At 33.9% G+C, this 20,026-nt stretch overlaps 3 protein-coding genes and 1 pseudogene across 4 annotated transcripts; 2 read left to right on the top strand and 2 right to left on the bottom strand.

Annotated features, from left to right (window-relative positions):
- The first annotated feature begins 839 nt into the window (after positions 1-839).
- On the top strand, positions 840-1,928 carry LOC122303844 (uclacyanin 1). Its single transcript, XM_043115832.1, has 2 exons — positions 840-1,087; positions 1,240-1,928. The coding sequence occupies exons 1-2, from the start codon at positions 922-924 to the stop codon at positions 1,776-1,778; spliced, it is 705 nt and encodes a 234-aa protein (XP_042971766.1). The 5' UTR covers positions 840-921; the 3' UTR covers positions 1,779-1,928.
- A 675-nt stretch (positions 1,929-2,603) lies between these two features.
- On the bottom strand, positions 2,604-6,037 carry LOC122303843 (transcription factor ILR3-like). 2 transcript variants are annotated; one of them, XM_043115830.1, is made up of 5 exons: positions 5,783-6,034; positions 4,517-4,579; positions 3,447-3,524; positions 3,204-3,366; positions 2,604-3,048 (listed from the first exon to the last, which is right to left on the bottom strand). In XM_043115830.1, exons 1-5 carry the CDS (start codon positions 5,929-5,931, stop codon positions 2,782-2,784), a joined length of 720 nt encoding a protein of 239 aa, XP_042971764.1. In that variant the 5' UTR covers positions 5,932-6,034; the 3' UTR covers positions 2,604-2,781. The 2 variants fall into 2 exon arrangements, with proteins under 2 accessions (XP_042971764.1, XP_042971765.1); XM_043115831.1 differs by lacking the exon at positions 4,517-4,579 and having other exon boundaries at positions 5,783-6,037.
- A 7,619-nt stretch (positions 6,038-13,656) lies between these two features.
- LOC122305695 lies at positions 13,657-14,834 on the top strand (annotated as a pseudogene).
- Positions 14,835-18,368: 3,534 nt separating this feature from the next.
- LOC122304627 (sulfated surface glycoprotein 185-like) lies at positions 18,369-18,954 on the bottom strand. Its single transcript, XM_043116887.1, has 2 exons — positions 18,534-18,954; positions 18,369-18,490 (listed from the first exon to the last, which is right to left on the bottom strand). The coding sequence occupies exons 1-2, from the start codon at positions 18,952-18,954 to the stop codon at positions 18,369-18,371; spliced, it is 543 nt and encodes a 180-aa protein (XP_042972821.1).
- Positions 18,955-20,026: the final 1,072 nt, after the last annotated feature.

Raw genomic sequence — 20,026 nt, forward strand, 5'->3', positions numbered from 1 at the left:
AAGAGGGTTTGAATTTAAAAATATGATCTAGCAGTTTATTTAATGTATGATTGGCAGTGAGTAAGACTGTGTAGGACACTTCAATCAGTGATGATTTTAAATTGAAATAAATTTCTAATAGCCGATATATAAATTCTAAAATGAGCCTAACTCATTCAATAATAAATTAGATTTAACCTAGTTATTGAACCTAATTAAAATTTCTAATCAACCTCAATAATTTATCATTCGTGGACTTTATCTAACATGACCCATTAAATATAATTTAGGCCCAAGAAAAATTATCAACATTCTAATTTTATAATTATTTGACCGGGTTGTTACAATAAAGCAACTAACACATTAATATTTCGAAATTGCAGTAGTGCCTATATTCTCAATGTCTCATAACTAAAAGCTTCACAGTAGTTATGAGACATTTCCTAATCATGGGTTAGATGCTTGGATTTGGTACGACCTTGAAGGAAATGTCTTCATGCCTGTCTTGATGCCATAAACCACTGAATGAAAAGCTTCGACAGTCTCTTTTGTTGGTGATAAATACAAGCATATATAGAAACAGACTCATTGATTTTGATAATATTTGTCCAAACCTCTACATCAGTTAGCATTATGATAACAATTTCCCAGGAAATAATCCACCGAAAACACATGAAGCAGTTGAGGAACAACCTGTCATTGCCATACCCATATGCTCTTGGTGATATGTACACCAACTCCAAAAACCAAACCATAAAACTACAATAATTTCATTCTGATGGGTTTGTCGTTTTTGTAATTCTACCTCTATATATATATAAATAATTCCTACCTCAAACAAGTGCCCATATTCCGATCATTTCTCAGTTACATACTTTCTTTCGCTCTACGCTGTACGTTCCACCATTCGTCTCCAATTTCTGCTTATTACGCACCCAGAAAATGGCAATGCTAAGAACATTGATGAGCTTGGCTATTTCAGGTATGCTCATCAAATTAGCCATGGCAGCAAGTTATACAGTCGGAGGCCAAAACGGTGGGTGGGATACAACCACCAACCTGCAAACATGGGCATCATCCCATTCATTTTTAGTTGGAGATAACCTAAGTAAGTAACGTACACCTTTAAATGAATCAACTTGTATTTCACCAACGATCTGTTTATGCATTGTGGATTTTGTTTATGCATTGTGGATTTCATCTTGCATGCATGTTTTCAAATTGACATCATTCAGCTTGTAACGACTTATATGTTCACAGTTTTTCAGTATGCACCAAACCATGATGTGGTTGAGGTTTCGAAGGCTGACTATGACTCCTGCCAGGCAAACAACCCAATCCAGTCCTATACTGGTGGCACCACAACGATCCCACTTTCTTCTCCAGGCAATAGATCTTTCATCTGTGGAACAAGTGGACATTGCAGCCAAGGAATGAAGGTGGAAATACACACTCTTGCAGCATCAGCTCCAACAACTGCATCTCCTCCAGCAAGCCCACCGGCTTCCTCGGTGACTCTGGTTCCTACTCCAGCTCCAGAAAGTTCTACTTCCTCACCAGCACCAGTACCAGCACCAGAATCAACTTCCCCGCAGCTGCTCACTCCATCACCATCTAACTCACCTTTGGGTAGTCCTGCATCATCCTCTATTATTCCTTCAACTGAATCCACTCGAACCTCTTCAAGTGGATCTTCAACGGAGCCACCTCCTCCATCAGCAGCTCACAAAGATAGTTTCCTTGTCATCATGACAATGGGGTTAAGCCTTTTTGTAATGATGATGCTTCAGGCATACTAAGCATCTGATTAATTTTATGTACGTGATAAATGTGGATGGGTTATTTCTGTAAGCTACATGATGCATTTGGTAAACAAGTTCATGATCGTAAAAGCATTTAATACCATGTCATTGATAAATTTCTGATTCAAGTTGGCTTTCTTTTCCGCTTATCCAAAGAACATAGCCTTCCTCTAATCTTCTTTCTGCAAGGCCCTCTACAAATTCACTTTCTGCAACGAAATTGATTTTTTTTTTGGGCTGAACCACTAATCCTGCCAAATAGATACTAATGCACAGTTGCTGATGGGTAATTGAGTAGTTAAAATATTCCAAACTAGTTGGAAAAATACAATATTAATCTCATGCGGCTCTACCTTCTACATTTGGCAACCAATCCTAGACCAAACCCCAACAGATAGGCTTAAAGATAACCAACTACAGTACCATTGGATTCACCAATAACCCCACACTCGACAAGTTCCAACCTCTGAAAGCTTGGCAATAAGATTCTTTACAAGCTGTAGAAGATTTTGACAATGCAAAAGATCCCACTCCATAATTTTCCTTAAAGAGGAAAATTCTGTTCAAGCCCCGACCTCTTGTGTCACCCAGCTGGCACTTATGGGGACGGACATTTTTAGTTTCCATGCATGGTGAAGGCATAAAGCTTCGGAAAGGAGATTCTTGATCATAGACATGACATGGTAATTCTAGAATTTCCGAGTGTGGTCTTCATTAAGCCCTTTTCTGGCCTATCGAGATGATGCTAGAGGCATTGTAACACAACCTACTCCAGTACATACTAATGCGCTCGGCTGCCATTTACAACTAATTCAGAGATCATGAAGAAAGGATTTCAGAGGCCACACTAGGAAATTACAAGTTTACATAGCTGTTTCACCCATTTACATACTCTTAAGAAACCAACATAAAAGCAGTTAAAAAGTTACAGAAAAATAGAATAAAAAGAAACATCCTTGCCTTACTGATAATATGAACTAAACCATGGATGTCTTCAATTTTAAGCAACTGGAGGGCGCAATACATGATCCTGTGATGTGTCAACTAAAGCAGGTGGCAGGAATTGCCACATGGAAATACTGGGGTAACCAATGAAAGGTATTAGCTTGTTTCTAGAAGCTTGTCCTTCAGCAGCAAATGCAGCCACCATTGAAGAGGGATGAGGCAGGAAGCCTGGTTGCCCACTCATTGCGCTGACTTGCTGCTCCAACTTCTCTTTGTCTGCCTTGAGCTTTTGCTTCTCATCGCGAAGCTCATTCTTCTCAGACTGCACAAAGAAGGGCCAGCAAAAGTTACACCTATGCACCCAGTTACCCATATAAAATGGTAAGTACTCAGCCAAGGATGACAGGACAGGATGCGGATGAAGAAGCAATGTCTAAATTAGGAACATCATCGAAATAGATAAAGAAATAACCACACCTTCAATTCTTTAATCTGCAATTGCAAATCCTCATTTGATTCCTTCAGCTTCTGGGCTTCACTTCGTAACTGTGTCATCATTCGAATAGCATCAATCAAAATTGCAGTCTTGTCTGTTTTGGCTGGCCTTCCAGGCGCCACAATAGAACCCAATTCAAGGAACCTTGAAAACATGCCAAAATTGATTTCCAAATTAGGGTACAGAAAATATGGAATGAGAGAAGATAAAGAACACTAGCATGCCTCTCATTTAGACAATCTCTACGCAATTTCTCCCTGCATGCTCTTGAGCCAGTTGCACCATTTGTTTCAGGCCTCAACCTATAAAACAGTTGGCAGAAGTATTAGGGAACATTACATGAGAGAGAGAGAGAGAGAGAGAGAGAGAGAGAGAGAGAGAGAGAGAGAGAGAGAGAGAGCTACATATTCACACCAAAATGCATGGTTGCCAATCCAACATCAAAAGTCTGCCTATGTTGTAATATGCGTTTTTTTTTTTTTTTTTTTTTGCCTTTGGAAAGTCTATAAAAAATGCATATCATATTAAATGATTTCCAAGGAAAAATTCGAACAATCCACTATGAATAAACATAATGTCAGTAGCTAAAGTAGCACATAAGAAGTCTCAAGTGCAGACATTATTTTATTCTAAGGAATGTGAACATAACCGAAGAATCCATCAAGTTATGCTTGAGCCACTAGAGAATCCATCCTACAAACCAGAACCTCATATAACACGGCAAAGTATCATCAATGTGGCTTTGGTGATACTGCCACTAGAAATCTACTAAGACAGATCAAGTTCTGGATGAAACCTAACTACTTGTAGGTCTGTTGTAGTAAAATTGTAACAACAGGCACAAAGTTGAGGCTCAAGATGATACCCATCCTCATCCATTTCTAACTGTCTCAATTTGAGAGAATCTCTTATTGCTTGAGGGTAGAAATGTCCAGAGTTCCTACTGTCCGGAGTTCCTACCTATTGGCAGATAGTTCATGTGTACAGTTGGGTGGTGGTGGCAACTGAAGTCGTGTCCATTGGTGGATGGATTTCTCAAGGCGAATGTTCAGTTCAATCTGTTTCTGTTTCAACTTTGAAACAAATCACAATCTACTTCTGTAAAAATTATATATAATATATCGATATATATACTTATTTTATAATTAGGCTTATAATAACAGTCTCTATGTTACCCATGAAGATGGCTGAAAACCTTACATAAAAAAAATGACAACATAAACCTTTTATAAAAGGAAACTTGTTTTAATATTTTTTAGCAACCCTTTCTGAAGAAAAGGGAAGAGATATTTACCGTTTTCGAGGAACAATATCCGTAAGGTTATCTGAATCTCCGAAAGAGCATTCCAATTCCATACTGGAAACAAGGAGTGTAGCCATCAAGATTTGAATAAAAACTGAGTAAAAAATAATATCCCTTTCCGTCCAAAATATCAGACTTGTAAGCATTTAATCTATTGCTTCTGTTCTCAATTACACGTTATAAACTTTCTTTTGCATCTGACTTGTAATTATATGATCCTAATCTATATTTTCTGCATACATGGGTAGCTGTCTTTTTTTCATTAATAAAATTATCTTGCTTGTAGAAATCTTTTTTTCTGAATCCTGTCAAAGAAGTATATTTCGAAAAGGAAAAAACTTATGAACATCAACAACCATTAATTAAACATTTAAAGAGAAAAATATTGCTTTCAATAATTATCTAATTACATCAGGTCCAAAGAAACAACCTTGAGCTACACCGCAGTAGCAGTAATCCCAACAGAACAGAGCAAGGAGCAACAAAACTCCCGGTATGTGTTTTACGTGTAACTTGCGAAAGTATTACCTTTCAGTACTAAATTTAACTTATGAAACCAAAGGTCAAATTCTGGAATATCAGAAAGAGACCTCCTGACACCCAACTGCGAGCTAAATGGTACTGCAACATGGTAATTGCACAACGTCCAGACCAACTAATTAAGTTTAGGAATAAGACTAACAAAATTCTCAGAGAAAGCATGTTGTCGGGTATGCAACTGTTGGTACTCCAAGTACATATATCATCTTCTTTCTTTCTTCTTTTATTTATTTATTAATATCTTAATTTGTTCATTTTAAACCATAAACATGTAACATCTTCACCAGAAAATGCGCAAATTAAGGGTGTCCTAGAACAGTTCTCCAAGAATTCTCCAACTTTTGTACAGATCACTCGTAGAAATTCAATCCAATGCTGAAGAGCCAATGAATTTTCACAGCACAAATTCATGAGGTGTGCAATTTGAATAATTATAAGTTGTAGGTTCAACTTTTTGTGTCTGAATAAGGTACTTACTGCTCTTAAATTATCAACAAGGCTGTTTGAGACCATTTGTTTCCAGAACATGCTGTAGCCAAATGGACATGTTTAGGAAAAAGCTCGTTTTTGGAATTCAAATGGACTTCAGCCACTTCACTGAACAAACAACTAAAAGGTCCTTGATAGTTACCCACTATCTCCTTTATTATCGTTCACTTTCCCAGTAACCAAACATAAAGTTAAAAGGAAATAAGGTGCAAAAACAGATCCCCCCACCTGCAATTGGAGGAACAGTTGAAGGGTTGTGGTCCCCAGCTGAAACTACCGGCGGCCGGTACCTGAAACGAGCCGTCTGTAACGGAAATGTCTCCCATAATTTCATAGTCAAAGAGCCAATTAGAGCTCTCTGAGGAATGAAGCTCCATTTTTCAATATGTGGGGGAGTTCAAGAGTGTTGAAGAGCACTACCCAATTGGCAACTATTTGAAAGTAGCAACGGCCCCGGGTGCATTTGGCCCGGTTGCACCTTACGTTGCCTTTAAAAATTGTCAGGTTAGAGATCAATAATCAATTACACTGTGTGATTGATGCTATTAGATAATTTATATCGAGTCTTTTTTTTTTATAAATTTCTCTAAAATTTGACTAAAATATATACTTTTAATTTTTTTAAAATTTCGCCCGTCTTTTAAAAACAAAAAACCTTATATATCTCATTTCTTATCTTTTTATCTTTTTATTATTTTTTTATTACTTATTATCTCTCGTTTACTTTTACCAACTTAAATGCTTACTATTTTATATTTTTTCTTATGTTTTGAACTATGGACCTCTAGCTAATATTTAAAAAAAAAAATTAAATTATTTTTTTGCTTAATTTTTTTTTTACTTTTTCATAATTATTTAAATTATTTTTAAAATTATTACTTAAAACTATAATAAACATGAAGATGGCAGAAAATGTAAATGATTAGAAAAAGAATTTGTTAGAATAAAATATTTAAAAAAATGATTTAGAGATGAATAGTTGCTCTCTAAATGAACGTCTCAATGAAAAGTCCAAATTACATGGCCTATATTCCAAAAAGACTAGTCAATAATACAATTAAATTATCATTAAAACTTTATAAAAAGTAAGAACTTATCACCCTCAAGTAATGTGGAATCTCATTCACCACCTACTCTTATCTTTATCATATGAGGTATCATAATTTTTCTCCCTTAAAAATTCTAACATCCTCATTGTGCCTGTTCGTTGTAGATGACATGGCTCAAGTCTTACATCTTTTTTTTTTTTTTTTGGAATAGGCTCTGATACCATTCGTAATGCCTCAATTGAAAGCCCAAACTAAATAACATATATTCTAAAATGGCTAGTCAATTATATAATTAGAGCTATATTAGAACCTTATAAAAAGCAAGAACTTATCCTTCTCAAATAACGTGAGATCTCATTCACCATCTACTTTTATCCTTATCATATGAGGTATCACAATCCCCCTCTTAAATTCCTGACATTCTCGTTGAGCCAGTCCATCGTAGGTGATATAACTCAAGTCCCACGTTTATGGTTGGAATAGGCTCTAATAGTTTTTGTAACATCTCAATGAAAGGCTCAAATCACATGGTCCATACTCCAAAAGGACTAGTCAATGATATAATTGAAATCTCATTGGAACCTTATAAAGAGTAAGAACTTATCACTCCCCAGCAATGTGGGATCTCATTCATACCTACCATTATCTTTATCATATGGAGTATCATAATTTCTCTCCCTTAAAATTTTCAACATCCTCATCGTGCCTATTCGTTGTAGGTGGAATGGCTTAAGTCCCATATTTTTTGTTGGAATAGGCTCTGATACTATTTGTAATGTTCCAATTGAAGACTCAAACCAAATAACATATACTCCAAAATAACTAGTCAATTATATAATTAGAGTCCTATTAGAACCTTATAAAAAACAAGAACTTATCATTTCTAAGTAATGTGGGATGTCATTCACTATCTACCTTTATCCTTATCATATGAGGTATCATAATTTTCCCCCTTAAATTTCCGACATCCTTGTCAAGCCAGTATATCATAGATGGTACAACTCAAGTCCCACATTTCCGATTGGGATAGGCTTTTATACCATTTGTAATGTTTCAATGTAAAACTGAAATCACATGGCCTATACTTCAAAAGACTAGTCAATAATACAATTGAAACTCCATAATCTTATAAAGAGCAAGAACTTCTCATTCTCAAGTAATGTGAGATCTCATTCACCATCTTTCATTATCTTTATCATATAGGATATTACAAAACCTTTCTAAAGTGTAATTTTTCCTTGAAACCATATATTCTGTTCTATTTATGCCCGGTTTGGCCACTAGGGATAGTACAACCCTACTACAGGAGTTAAACATGGCATCTGTTCAGATATGATGCTTTGATATGAGATGATATGATTATGATGTTCAATTATGCTTTGCCAAAAAACCTGTTTTGGTTTCGTACTTTGAAATTAAAAATGTTTTGCTTTACATTATGAACTCTATAAAAAAGCCCATATTTACATACTAGTGTCTGATTTTAACTTACTGAGTTCTTGATGACTAACTTATTATCTCCACAATATTTTTAAATGTTTTAGATATTTCAACTGAGGATAAAAAATAAGAAGCATGTGTATGACTATGTGAGTATAATGGATTAAGTGCAAAGATGATACTTTGATTCCAGGATAATTGTATTAAGTATATTTATTTTGTTCTATTGACTTAGGTTATTGGGATGTTTTGAAACTTTGTGATGTCCTAGATTAATTATACTAGAGTAGTTGATATAAAACAATGAGTATATGTTTGATCCAGAATTTTAGAGTACATATACTATGTGGTTGGAGGGTGATTTTAAGTGACAAGAGGTAATTCCCTAGACCTCCTGAATGGGGTGTGACGTTCGAAAAGGCACAGTGATTAATAATGATTGGATAAAAAAGTATGAAAGATAAATTGAAAAGTGTATATATTTGATTAATGTTTAGATAATTTTAAAAAGATTAATTTTAAGGCTTAAATTTATATATAATTATTTTATCATTTTAGTATAATTTATATATAATTTAAAGATGAAGAATATAAATAAGTAAATTGAAATCGCTTGAAGTGTATGTTTAGATGCGTTAGAATTGGGAATAATTCCAAGAAACCGGATCTTAATACTTTGGGTATGGGTTCTTATTAAATAGTTAGCTTTATCATATTAGTATATATAATTAATAATATAAAATAAATTAATATTAAGAACATAAAATTTATGTTATTTGTGAAACATAATATATCAATGATTATTAGTGATTATTAAAGGAGAACGACGATAGTGATAATTATATTTTTATGACTTACAACAATATAAATATAATAAGAATGAAAGAATGACTACACGTTGGTTGGTTCAACGGAGCTGGTTTCACCTAATATCTATATAAATATTAGAGTAATAATTTATATAAATTCAAGTATATAATAAAGTGGATAACATCATAAAAAAGTGATTTTTTTTTAAATCTAATTTTTTATAAAATATTTATACGAGGCTTAATCACCTAAGATTTGCACAAAGTATTATTAATATTAATATTAATATTATTATTATTATATATTCAAGTATTTTTTGTTAATTAATTATGTGTCATGCTTACGCAACCGATTAATTATGTGGCATGCGCCTGACCAAGAATTAAAAAAATAAAATAAAACTACAAAGTACAACGTCATGTGCTGACGAGGACTTGGATAAAGATTCCACCAAATACTTTAGTCACTGTCATGATCAGTGTACCACGCCACACTCTCTACAATAATCACATAATCTATGATAGATTTCGGAGACCTTATATCATGACCCAAGCAATAATTTCAAAGGTTATGATTGTTTAAACGGAATTTTGCCTCTAAGATTAAACAAATGATCGGGATAGATTGTCGGCTGGTAGTTGAGACGGGAGGTTGAGTTGGATTGAGAAGAAAATTAAAAATTAAATAAAATATTATTAAAATATAATTTTTTAATATTATTATTATTTTAAAATTTAAAAAAAATAAATTATGTATTATATTTTGTATTAGAATTTAAAAAAATTATAATAATTAGATGAAATGAATTAAAATGAGTTGAGGGTAGCTTGGGATCCAAACGTGCCTTTAAACCTTAGCATCAATTGTTACTCAAAATAATATATAATAATGAGTGATTAGTTGTTTGGCAAATTATTTGTGAATGTAAACATAAGAATAATAGGAAGAATACGTAATGCTAGTCATCATTTATTTTCTTATTTTTTTTATAATTTTATAATCTGATAGCAAATAATTGAATATTATTTATTATATTTTACTTGTAAACCTAATATCTAATGTCATATTATAGAATGATGTGATAAAAAAATAAATGATGAATAGATTTTTCTTTATACAAACATGTTTTTAAATGATGAGATTTTTATAGAGAAATGGTAGTTGCAGCTATGGAATGCGTAAGTTTCGTGTGATCATTTTTAAAAAAAGAGTAAATATGAGATCTACATGAAAAAGAATTAATTTTTTAATAATAGATCTCACTCTTTAAAAAAAAAAATACACGATGCTTGACACTCCACCACTTTATCTAGTAGCATCGCTCATTTTTATAAGATGATGTTACTTCTATAAGTTGTTTTACCAAAATACCCCTTGTTTAATTTTTTTTTTAATTTTTAATAAAAGAGAGGTGGGGAATTTCGAACCCAGATTTTCTATTTGGAGAATCGGGTCATAGGACATCAAGCCATAAGACTCTTGGCCCCTTGTTTAAAATATGGTGCTAAAGAAAGTTGTGTATTTATCATTTTCAGTTAATCAATATATGATCCTAACTATAACACATTGTTTAGTTGGTTATAAGTATTAGGCCAAGGTAAGCTCCATTCTCTCTAGTAAACAAGCTCGGAGCAACCGACAAAGGGAGGTGGGAGCCTCCCTCCTCTCTCTCTTTTTCCAATTTTACTTAGGATGTCCTTTCCGGTGTTGCTTTTCATTTTTGGCTTGAAAATAAAAGCTGTTGTCGGCGACTTTGGGGGGATGAATGGCCACCACTAGGCTTGGTTCCCGAGTCCTCAACCATTTTAAATCACGCAGTTGGGCAAGGAGTTTTTACATGATGAAGGTGGAGGATCTTGGCTTCACATGGCCGTGGTTTTGGGTGGCTGAAAACCCATGACCTAGTTCAGCGTTCCTGACCATTTTTTGGCTGTGAGGCGTTAGCTCTTAGATGGTTTGGGGCTGGTTGCCCGAAAGAATGATCTGCTAAGGGGATGTGTTGGAGGGTTACGGCAGGAGCGGGGTCAGGGCATTTTGCTCTCGGAGGCGAAGGTTTGCATGCTGGTTTTGGGTCCACTTCCGTGGGGTTAAGGCACTCTGTTTTAACCATGAAAAACAGAGGAGATGTTCGGGATGCATGCCAATGTGCATGGGGGGATAAGGCGCTTTTTCTAGGGCGGAGCCCGGCCGTAGCTCATGGCAGATATCTACATGGATGGTGGTCGGAGAAGGGGGTCGGCGACGATGTTTCCAGTTTCGTTTTGATTTCTGTTTTCCTGTCTTGTTCGGTTTACAATCTAGTCCTAGATTGTCTTGTTCATTTTGCTGTGGGTTAGCTCTTTCCTTTGGTTTTCTTCTAGTCTGTAATAAGGGTTACGGTCACGGTGAGGCCTTCTGTTGGGTTTGTTCAGTCTCTGTTATTTTGTTTTCTTGGTGCTTATTTTGGTCGGTTTAGTTTTTTGGGTTCGTTGTTTAGTCTATAATAAAGGATTACAGTGAAGGTGTCAAGGAGATGTCCGTTGAGGCGTCCGTTTGCACTTTAAGGATGGCTTGTCCGATGCACCCTGGAGTTGTCTATTGCATGCTAACTAGTTACAGGTCGTGGCAGGACGTAGGGCTGGCTGGGGTAGTTACGGGTAGCAGGGATAGTGGGGGACAAAATGGAGAGATGCCCAAATGACATGTGGACTAAAAGATGGTCCCTTGGTGGGCTCTCAGGTTTTGCATTAAAGGTGTAGACAATAGATGAGCATTCGGTGATTGTGGAGAGCACAATGTTTATTTCTTCCAGTTAGGGTTAAATCAAGTTGTTTTACTTTTTGTTATGTCTGTTAGGTTTAAATGAGAATAAATTGAAATAGACAATTTCCTTTTCTCTTTTGGAGGAGAATAGGGTAGTTAATCCCTATCCTTCTTTTTTTGGAGAGTGTGGGTAAAATGAGTTATTTTTCTTGTAGACAAGTCGAGATAGACACCTCTGTTTTTACAAAGTCTTGCATCTCAGAAGGTTGTGTCATTAGAAAATTTTTAAAATTTTTAGACAGTGTCCGACACAATGAAAGTTGTGTGTGGGGGAATGTATAACTGATAAGTAGTTAGCTTGTAATCAGGACTTGTATCCGGACTTATTGGTTACAACTGTAACTTCTTTCATTTATGAATTGAATTAAAATCTATTTCAAAAAAAAAAAAAAAAGATATTAGGCCAAGGCCACGTTTGGCCTTTGGGAAGGATGATCTTCTAAAGCTGATGTTACAACCATTTCATGGGATAATTTGTGAGTTTTCCATCTTTCTCCACTCATATTCTCATAGCTCTTAAATGCATAATAATTTTTAATCTCCACAGATTTATGTGTTTGTCTCTCATATATGTGAGGAATTCAAATTCTAATAACAACTTAGAGAGAATATTTTATAAAAATATAGCACGAATATCTTGTGAGAATATATTTTGAAGAGTAATGATAATCTTAAACTTTCTTTAATATTGTTTTACTATCAGTTATTTATTTTTCTCTTTTTACTATTTGAATCGAGATTAGAAATCTAACATGAACTTTTTGCATAATTTAAAAGAAAACAAATTCAACCAACCAATGCAATTATGTCATTTAACTTTATAAAAATTTACTTATTTTCTTTTAGATTATGCAAGAATGTCGTTTCTTTAAATTTTTTATCTAGATTCAAAGAGCAAAAAACATATATAATTAAATAGTAAAATAGCAGTAAATGAAATAGAAAAAATCTAGTTACAAGCATAACTGCGTACTAATATATACATAAATCTAATATGATTGATCCAAAAGTAGATTTTATTAAAAATATTGTTAATTTAAATTTTAAATTTGAAGAAATCAGTATTAATATGCAGATTAACACGCGACTTTATTTATACGTAACAAAACTCAAGAAAATATAAGCATATTATTATTATTTTCTGAAAGCATATAGTGATGTAGCCTTCATTTAGTGTTGTATCCAATTATAGTTGTTTATTAATACAATTCACTTGACAATTTGCCGTTGTACCTAGCTACATGTGCCGTGATTGTCCGTAGTACATATAAAATGCCCTCAGCAGAGTGGTCGTACCATTAATTTCTTTGTGCATCATATATTGCAAAGAGCATGGGTCATATTTTAAAAACTGTGGATGTGTCGGTCGATGGCATGTGCTATATACATTTTCTTCAACTTTTGTTGTACAAAACCCAAAATTTTCATAGGCCCACACTAAATGCATGCTAGCTCTGATTTTGTGCTCGCAAGGCTTTTACCTTTATGAATTCTATCAAATTATTACAAGTCCCGGCTAAAAAACACACCAAGAAAGACTAACGCTCTCTTCCCACGTGACCTTTCAAAGTTTCAATCACCGGCGAGTTCTAACTTCTACTACCCCTGTACACCCTGAAAACTGGCAAGCAGTCCTATGATTGGGGGGGAATGTTCAGAATATCCACGCACACAGAAAAAACTTTCCTCATCTAAAAAGCAGACATGTAAGTGTCTAGGATTCTAAACCAGTCACCTCGGACCTTTCGACTCTGTAGGTCAGCCACTCCATTCATATATATATATATATATATATATATAGTAAAATTGCAAAAAACGGTTGTCACGAATCTTGTCATTTACCAAGTCAGAATTGGTTGCATTACCCTTTTTACCATTATGCTTTTTAGACTTTACCATGCATTATTATTAGAGACATCACTACTTGTTTTTTGATGTAAGAATAATGCGAGGAATTGAACACCATCCCAAAAGGAAGGGATTGAAAAGAAAAAGCTGCAAAGGAGTTGACAAAGCCGGAGGTGCACGAGGAACAAGCATACTTATGACAACATATGGGCATCGCGCATCGGTGGAGAGCAATAAGATGGGTGTGGAAGCAGGGACGAGGCCAAGATGGCAGGCGGGCGGGGTGACGAAGACTCTGATTTGTATATATTACAAGAAAAACTTTATATAGAGTCAGTACATGCAATCGTCTGACATACAAATGGCCCCACTTTCTTACTTCCTCTTTCTCTCCATTAATTCCTCCCACTTTCTTCCTGGTGCCCCACTTACTTCCTCTTTCTTCCTCCCTCTTTCTCTCCCCTTCTTTCTCTTCACTATTTTCCTCCCACTTTCTGCTTGTTGCCTTCAAATCCTTCTCTCATTTCCCCTCTGCGTGTCCAAAATGATACTGGTAACTAATGAAGAGTTCCAGCACATTATGTGTGTGATGAACACCAACGTCGACGGAAAGGAGAAGATTATGTTCGCCCTCAACTCCATCTAAGGCATCGGTCGAAGACAGTTCAACCCTTGACAGTTTAAAATCTCTTATTGGTTTTTGAATAGGAAGAAGGATTGCAAGGATGTCAAGTACTCTCAAGTGGTTTCCAATGCACTTGACATAAAGCTGAGGGATGATTTGGAACGATTAAAGAAACTCAAGAACCACCATGGTCTGAGGCAATACTGGGGCCTTCGTGTTCGTGGCCAGCACACCAAGACTACAGGCCATAGGGGGAAGACTGTTGGTGTCTCTAAGAAGTGTTGAGATTTTTTTCTTTGTTTTATGCAATTAATATATGAAGTGATGCTTCGAGAAGCTTTTGCCCATCCTGTAGTAGAGGGTATTATGCTATGGGGGTTTTGGGAGTTGTTTATGAGCCGGGACAATGTGCATCTAGTGAATGTAGAGGGTGACATTAACAAAACTGGTAGAAGATATCTTGCTTTTAAACAGGAGTGGTTGTCTCATGCCCGTGGCCATGTCGATGACCAAGGAGAGTTCAGGTTTAGAGGCTTTCATGGAACAGCCGCACCCATCTTGCTCCCATGGCATAATACTTAGAGAGAGAGAGAGAGTTGCTTAAGATAAAATCTGTATATGGATAACGTGCTAGCATATGAAGAAGTAAAAAAATAAATTATCCAATAGATGGATCTATTCAAAAAATTTGGACAAAAAATACAGAACCAGCCACAAAATAATTGATTCAAGAAAAAAAAAGAAGGAAAAAAAAAGAAGAAAGAGACGAGAAAGAAGAAACCATAAGAGAGAAAAAATTTTAAGGAAAGAGAAAGAGAGAGGTTTGGACTATGATTTGTTTGAGTTTTGCTATATACAAGTAGAGTCGCGCACTAATCTGTATACCAATATTAATTTATTCATAATTAAAATTTAAATTAACATTGTTTTTAATAAAATCTACTTTTTGACCAATCACATCATATTAGTGCACAGATTAGTGCACAATTATGCTTATAATTATATTTTTCCGGTTTATTTTTTACATTTTTTATTCCTCACGTTTACCTGCCGCTTGTACATACCGATTGTGCCTAGCAAAATTGATGTTACAATTCATAATTTGCATTGTCCAATGCTCCTAAATGTCCGGTCTTAAAAGGATGCTTTGCAAATTGTCAACAATTTCTTAATAGATCTTTCTTCCATATCATCAAGTTAGAACCTAGTCTACTTTAAAATCTTATGATAACTATATCTTATTTTCTTGCTTTATTTTAAGAAAATAAATTAAAATTCAATATTCACATTAGATTATTTTTCTTTTGAAGTTTATAATTATCTCGGTGAAACATATTTGAAAAAAAACTCTCAAATTCATTAGATGGTTATGCAATATGTAATTGCACTACTTAAAATCTTTTAAATATCTGACGTTAATTTTGTACATTATTCAGTAAAATACAAAACTTAGTTTATAGTTTACATATATTACCTTTTTTTTTTTTTTTTTTTTTTTTTTTATAATTCAACATCTTTTCTATAGTTTTTAAATATAATTCAACATTTTTTTTAAATATAAACTTCTGATATTTTCTATAGTTCAACATCTTTTCTTAATTGCAACATGAAAATTTTAGATATAAAATTACTGGTATTCATAGAAGAATGTAAGTTTGATATTTGATTTCGTTCTTATTTTTTACTTAGGTTTTTTTAATCAATTTGTTAAATTTGTTCTAAAATATTTTCAATTCAACTGCTCATTCTAAACCTAAAACTACTCTACTCCTCCAAACTTGTAATCTTGGCTTGGTCCTTGGGCGGGAGGCATTGTTGCAAGGTGTGAGGAGAGACTGAGAGTAGAGGAGGGGCACATCGTAGTCGACGAAAAGAAGAAAAGAACACATAGGTCTAGAAAGAGGGGAGGAAAATTGAGGGAAGAGAATGGGGTGAAGGTGAATAAGAAGATAGCAAGCCTCCCAATCCCTCCCAATAAACAAGAGGGATCGAGTCAGAATCAACCTTACGTTGCAACTTCAACTTGGTCAATATAAGTGCTTCCACTACTCAATGTGTTGGAATACCTCGAACATTTTTATTTTTTTTTGTTTAAGCAAGTTCATAGATAAACTAAATGGTTACATAATATTAGATTCAATGTGGTGTGAGTCTCTAATAATTATCCCAAAATAAATAAAATGCAACATAAATGGAATAAATAAATAAAAAAGAGGGATCTGGAGCAAAAAATTGGCTCTCACCTAATGGAAAGCTGATTGAAGCGGTTTTCGCATAGTCTGTTAAATAAACTATACAATTGTGACTAAAAGTCATAGTGAATCGATGTGTGCTGTATTTTGTTTCTTTGAACTGGTTGTATGAGACTTCCACGATCACTTGATCTTGATCATTAGTTAGGAAAAACGAAAACATAGAAACGTAATAACTGAAAGACGCGTCGATGCACCAGCATAGGACCTTCACTATCTATGAAGTGTGGTTCACGCGTCACTCAAGGAAATAAGATGCTAGTCGGATCTGAGAGATCCGAAGCCATTGATCCCAGTGGTGCCATGCATGACAGCGGCATACTCGTTGGAGCACCTCGAACTGATGTAATTATAGGTACCCCTAGGGATTTTAATTATCTTTTAAAAAATAAAAAATACTATATACTACTAATACTCCCTCGTGTTATACTTATTACATTACAATTCCTTTTAACTCTAGAATTTGTCATCAAAAGCAAAATTCCTTTTCTTTACGCAAATGTTATTTTTATTTATTTAAATCAAGGCCCTAAAGGTTATCAAACTGACTATATTTCCCATTTTTTATATATAGGGCAGACAAGATTAAGATTTTCTATAATTTGGAGAGATATAGATAGAAAACGAAGATCTTATTATATTTAATGGTTTTTGTGGACAATATTTAATACAATAGAGTCTAGTTGCACTTATTTCTCCCCAAATTATAGAAAATGTTTAGGGATAGAAAATGTTTAGAAAATCTCAGCCCGCGTCGGTCCTGCTTGACTATTGAGAATTCTCATATGAGAATTTTGAGTTTTAAGATTAAATATTAAAATATTATATTTTAATATTATTATTATTTTGATATTTGAAAAAAATAAGATAAAATTGAATTGTTTATTATATTTTGTATGAGATTTGGAAAAGTTGTAATAATGAGATGAGAATTTTATATTTGAGATAAAAAATTCCAATGACCAAACAGTACTACTGAGATGAGAATTTTTGATAAGTGAGATAAGAATTTTTTATTTTAGATAAAAGTTTAAAATATTATTTTTTTAATAATAATATTATTATTATTTTAAAATTAAAAAAATTGAATTAGAATTTAAAAAAATTAAATTATTCATTATATTTTATATAAAAATTTTAAAAAATTATAATAATAAAATAAGATAAAAATTTATGTTTAGTCGACAAACCTAACCAGAAAACAAGAGTTTTGCTACATATAAGTATAGTCGCGCCCTAATCTGTGTACCAACACTAATTTATTCATACTTAAAATTTAAATTAACACTAATTTTAATAAAATCTACTTTTTAACCAATCACATTACATTAATACACAAATTAATACACAATTATACTTGTAACTATACTTTCTAAAAAACAAATGCCCTTGAACGGTAAGGTAACGGTAAGGTAACTGTAGTACCTGATAAATTCCAATGGCCAACTGGGGGCTGGTCCTCAGCAAGTATACAACTTATAACGGATGTAGTCGATGTTAGCTCGGAGGTCCCATATGTTTTTTTTTTTTTTTTTTTTTTTTTAATTAACAAAAATGTTATTTACAGTATTTTTATGTATTTTATATATATTTTATTAATATAATTAATATTTTTTTATTTTAATATAAAATAATTATTTTAATCAATTATATCAATAAAATGTATTAAATATCCATAAAAGTAACGGTATATTTTTTTGATCGGTGACAAAAGTGACAGTATAGAAAAGGAGATACCTGTAATCCAATCGGTCAAACAATTAGACAAACCCATGAAAATCAGATGACCATTGAACATTGGGAAAATCATTTTAATTACTTTCTTGAAGCTGCCAAAACTTGACAGCTCGACCTAACTTAAACATCTCGCATTAGCAACAGCCAATCCACTGTTAAAAACACGACCTATACGGGACAAGTTGGAGTGACATCAAGTCCTCATTGCAAATAGGAAAAAAAAAAAAATTGTAAAAAAAAAATGCATTGAATTACCAAAGATTCGTAATAACAGCAGCAAAAAATATGCTCCAAATCGAGGAAATCAAATCCACAGTTAACGAAAAACCAGAACCAGGAACAGCCCACAACGTCAACCCACATTGTCCTATATCTAGGATTTAAACATGATAAAAAAAAAAAAAAAAAGAGCTAACCATGCACAGGGCCGGGTGTCACCAGCGCAGGAGTCGGGAGATTTGATGGCGGCGCCGCCATTGAAGGAAGCGGCGGTGAAGGCGGAGGAGGAGATGGGTCAGAGTATGGTGGGGGTGGGCTTAGGTTTGAGTACGGTGGAGGTGGGCTTAGGCTTGGGTTAGGGTTAGGTGGGCTGGGCTGGTTGGAGGTGCCGGGATCGGGACTTGGATTCGGATTGGGTGGGGTAGGTGGGACGGAAAGAGGATTGGGGAAGGGCACCGCCACCGGAGAAGATGAATAAGAATGGCAGGAGTCGCCAGAGCATTTGTGGGTCTTCTGGAGGGCGTGACGGAGAAGTCCAAATCCCAAGAGAAGACCGATAACCACCAACACTGTGACAATGAAGATGAAGATCTTTGTAGCTTTACCCACATAACACATTGCTTCTGTTTTCACAGTGGTGGACTGAGGGTCTGCTGATTCAAAGATTTGAGCTCAGGAATTCTCGAATCTGATACGGGTTTGTCCGTGTTTGTCGTAATTTTCTCATCAGTCATGGCTTTGTGGGGGTGAGCGAGAGAGTGGTGAGCATTGGGGGTTTGGTTTGTTGGTTTTGCTGTCTGTTGGTTTAAGGATTGGAACAAGGGTTAGATGCTTGTCACGTGTAGTCTAATTAAGACTTGAGACCCGAAGCAATGGATGTGCTATTTACTTCTTGAAAAAAAAAAAAAAGAATGAAAATATACATAAATTATATAAAAATAAATTTATAAATTAATATAATTTAATATAATACGTTAGATTATAAAATTATTTTTTTATAAAATAAATTTAATAAATTTTATGAAATTATATCAGTTTGTAAATTTATTTTATGTAATTTCTTTTATATTTATAGTAGTTCTCTCATATTTATAAGTATGACATGCGTAAGTGTGTGGAGTATTTTCTTTTAAATAAATAAGAAATAAGAAATTGATATAAAAAATCAATTTATTAAGAATAAGACTCTTTATTATTTAAATTCTCAATATTTTATAATATTATATTAAATAACTAAAAATTATTTATGATATTTTATTTATAAAATTTTCATTCAATACCGGGTGATGAGGCGGTGAGATGATGAAAAGAAAATGACCGCTTTCTCTATTTAATAGAATATTAATTTAATGCTCGAGGCCTCGAACGAATTAAATGGTCTGAGAGTTAAAGTGCAATATAAAATAGGATATTGCTTGGGACCAATAGAGAGAGATGTGAACAGTCTGCGTGTCTCGTAAAACAGAACAAGATATAGAAAGTGTTTTAGGATACGTGTTACACAGTCATATCTAATAGGTTTATTACTAATACGAAATTCATCCAAATTCTTGCCTTAAGATATAGATCTTATAAGAAAATTTATTATCAAGTCCTTTCTTCCTTGTTTTGAAATATGTTGGAAAAAAATCAAATTAAGGATGCCTTTGGGTATAGAGAATGGTATTTTTGTACGAATGATCATCTCAAA

Source organism: Carya illinoinensis, chromosome 3, assembly GCF_018687715.1.
Source record: "Carya illinoinensis cultivar Pawnee chromosome 3, C.illinoinensisPawnee_v1, whole genome shotgun sequence".
Classification (NCBI taxonomy): Eukaryota; Viridiplantae; Streptophyta; class Magnoliopsida; order Fagales; family Juglandaceae; genus Carya; species Carya illinoinensis.

Coding starts and splice junctions, on each gene's coding strand:
- LOC122303844 (XM_043115832.1), top strand. CDS start 922: ATGGCAATGCTAAGAACATTGATGAGCTTGGCTATTTCAGGTATGCTC. Junction 1,088..1,239: donor TTTAGTTGGAGATAACCTAA/GTAAGTAACGTA, acceptor ATATGTTCACAG/TTTTTCAGTATGCACCAAAC.
- LOC122304627 (XM_043116887.1), bottom strand. CDS start 18,954: ATGTGTTATGTGGGTAAAGCTACAAAGATCTTCATCTTCATTGTCACA. Junction 18,491..18,533: donor GACACCCGGCCCTGTGCATG/GTTAGCTCTTTT, acceptor TTTAAATCCTAG/ATATAGGACAATGTGGGTTG.
- LOC122303843 (XM_043115830.1), bottom strand. CDS start 5,931: ATGGAGCTTCATTCCTCAGAGAGCTCTAATTGGCTCTTTGACTATGAA. Junction 4,580..5,782: donor AACTGTTCCTCCAATTGCAG/GTGGGGGGATCT, acceptor CCTTGTTTCCAG/TATGGAATTGGAATGCTCTT. Junction 3,049..3,203: donor TGCAGATTAAAGAATTGAAG/GTGTGGTTATTT, acceptor TTCTTTGTGCAG/TCTGAGAAGAATGAGCTTCG.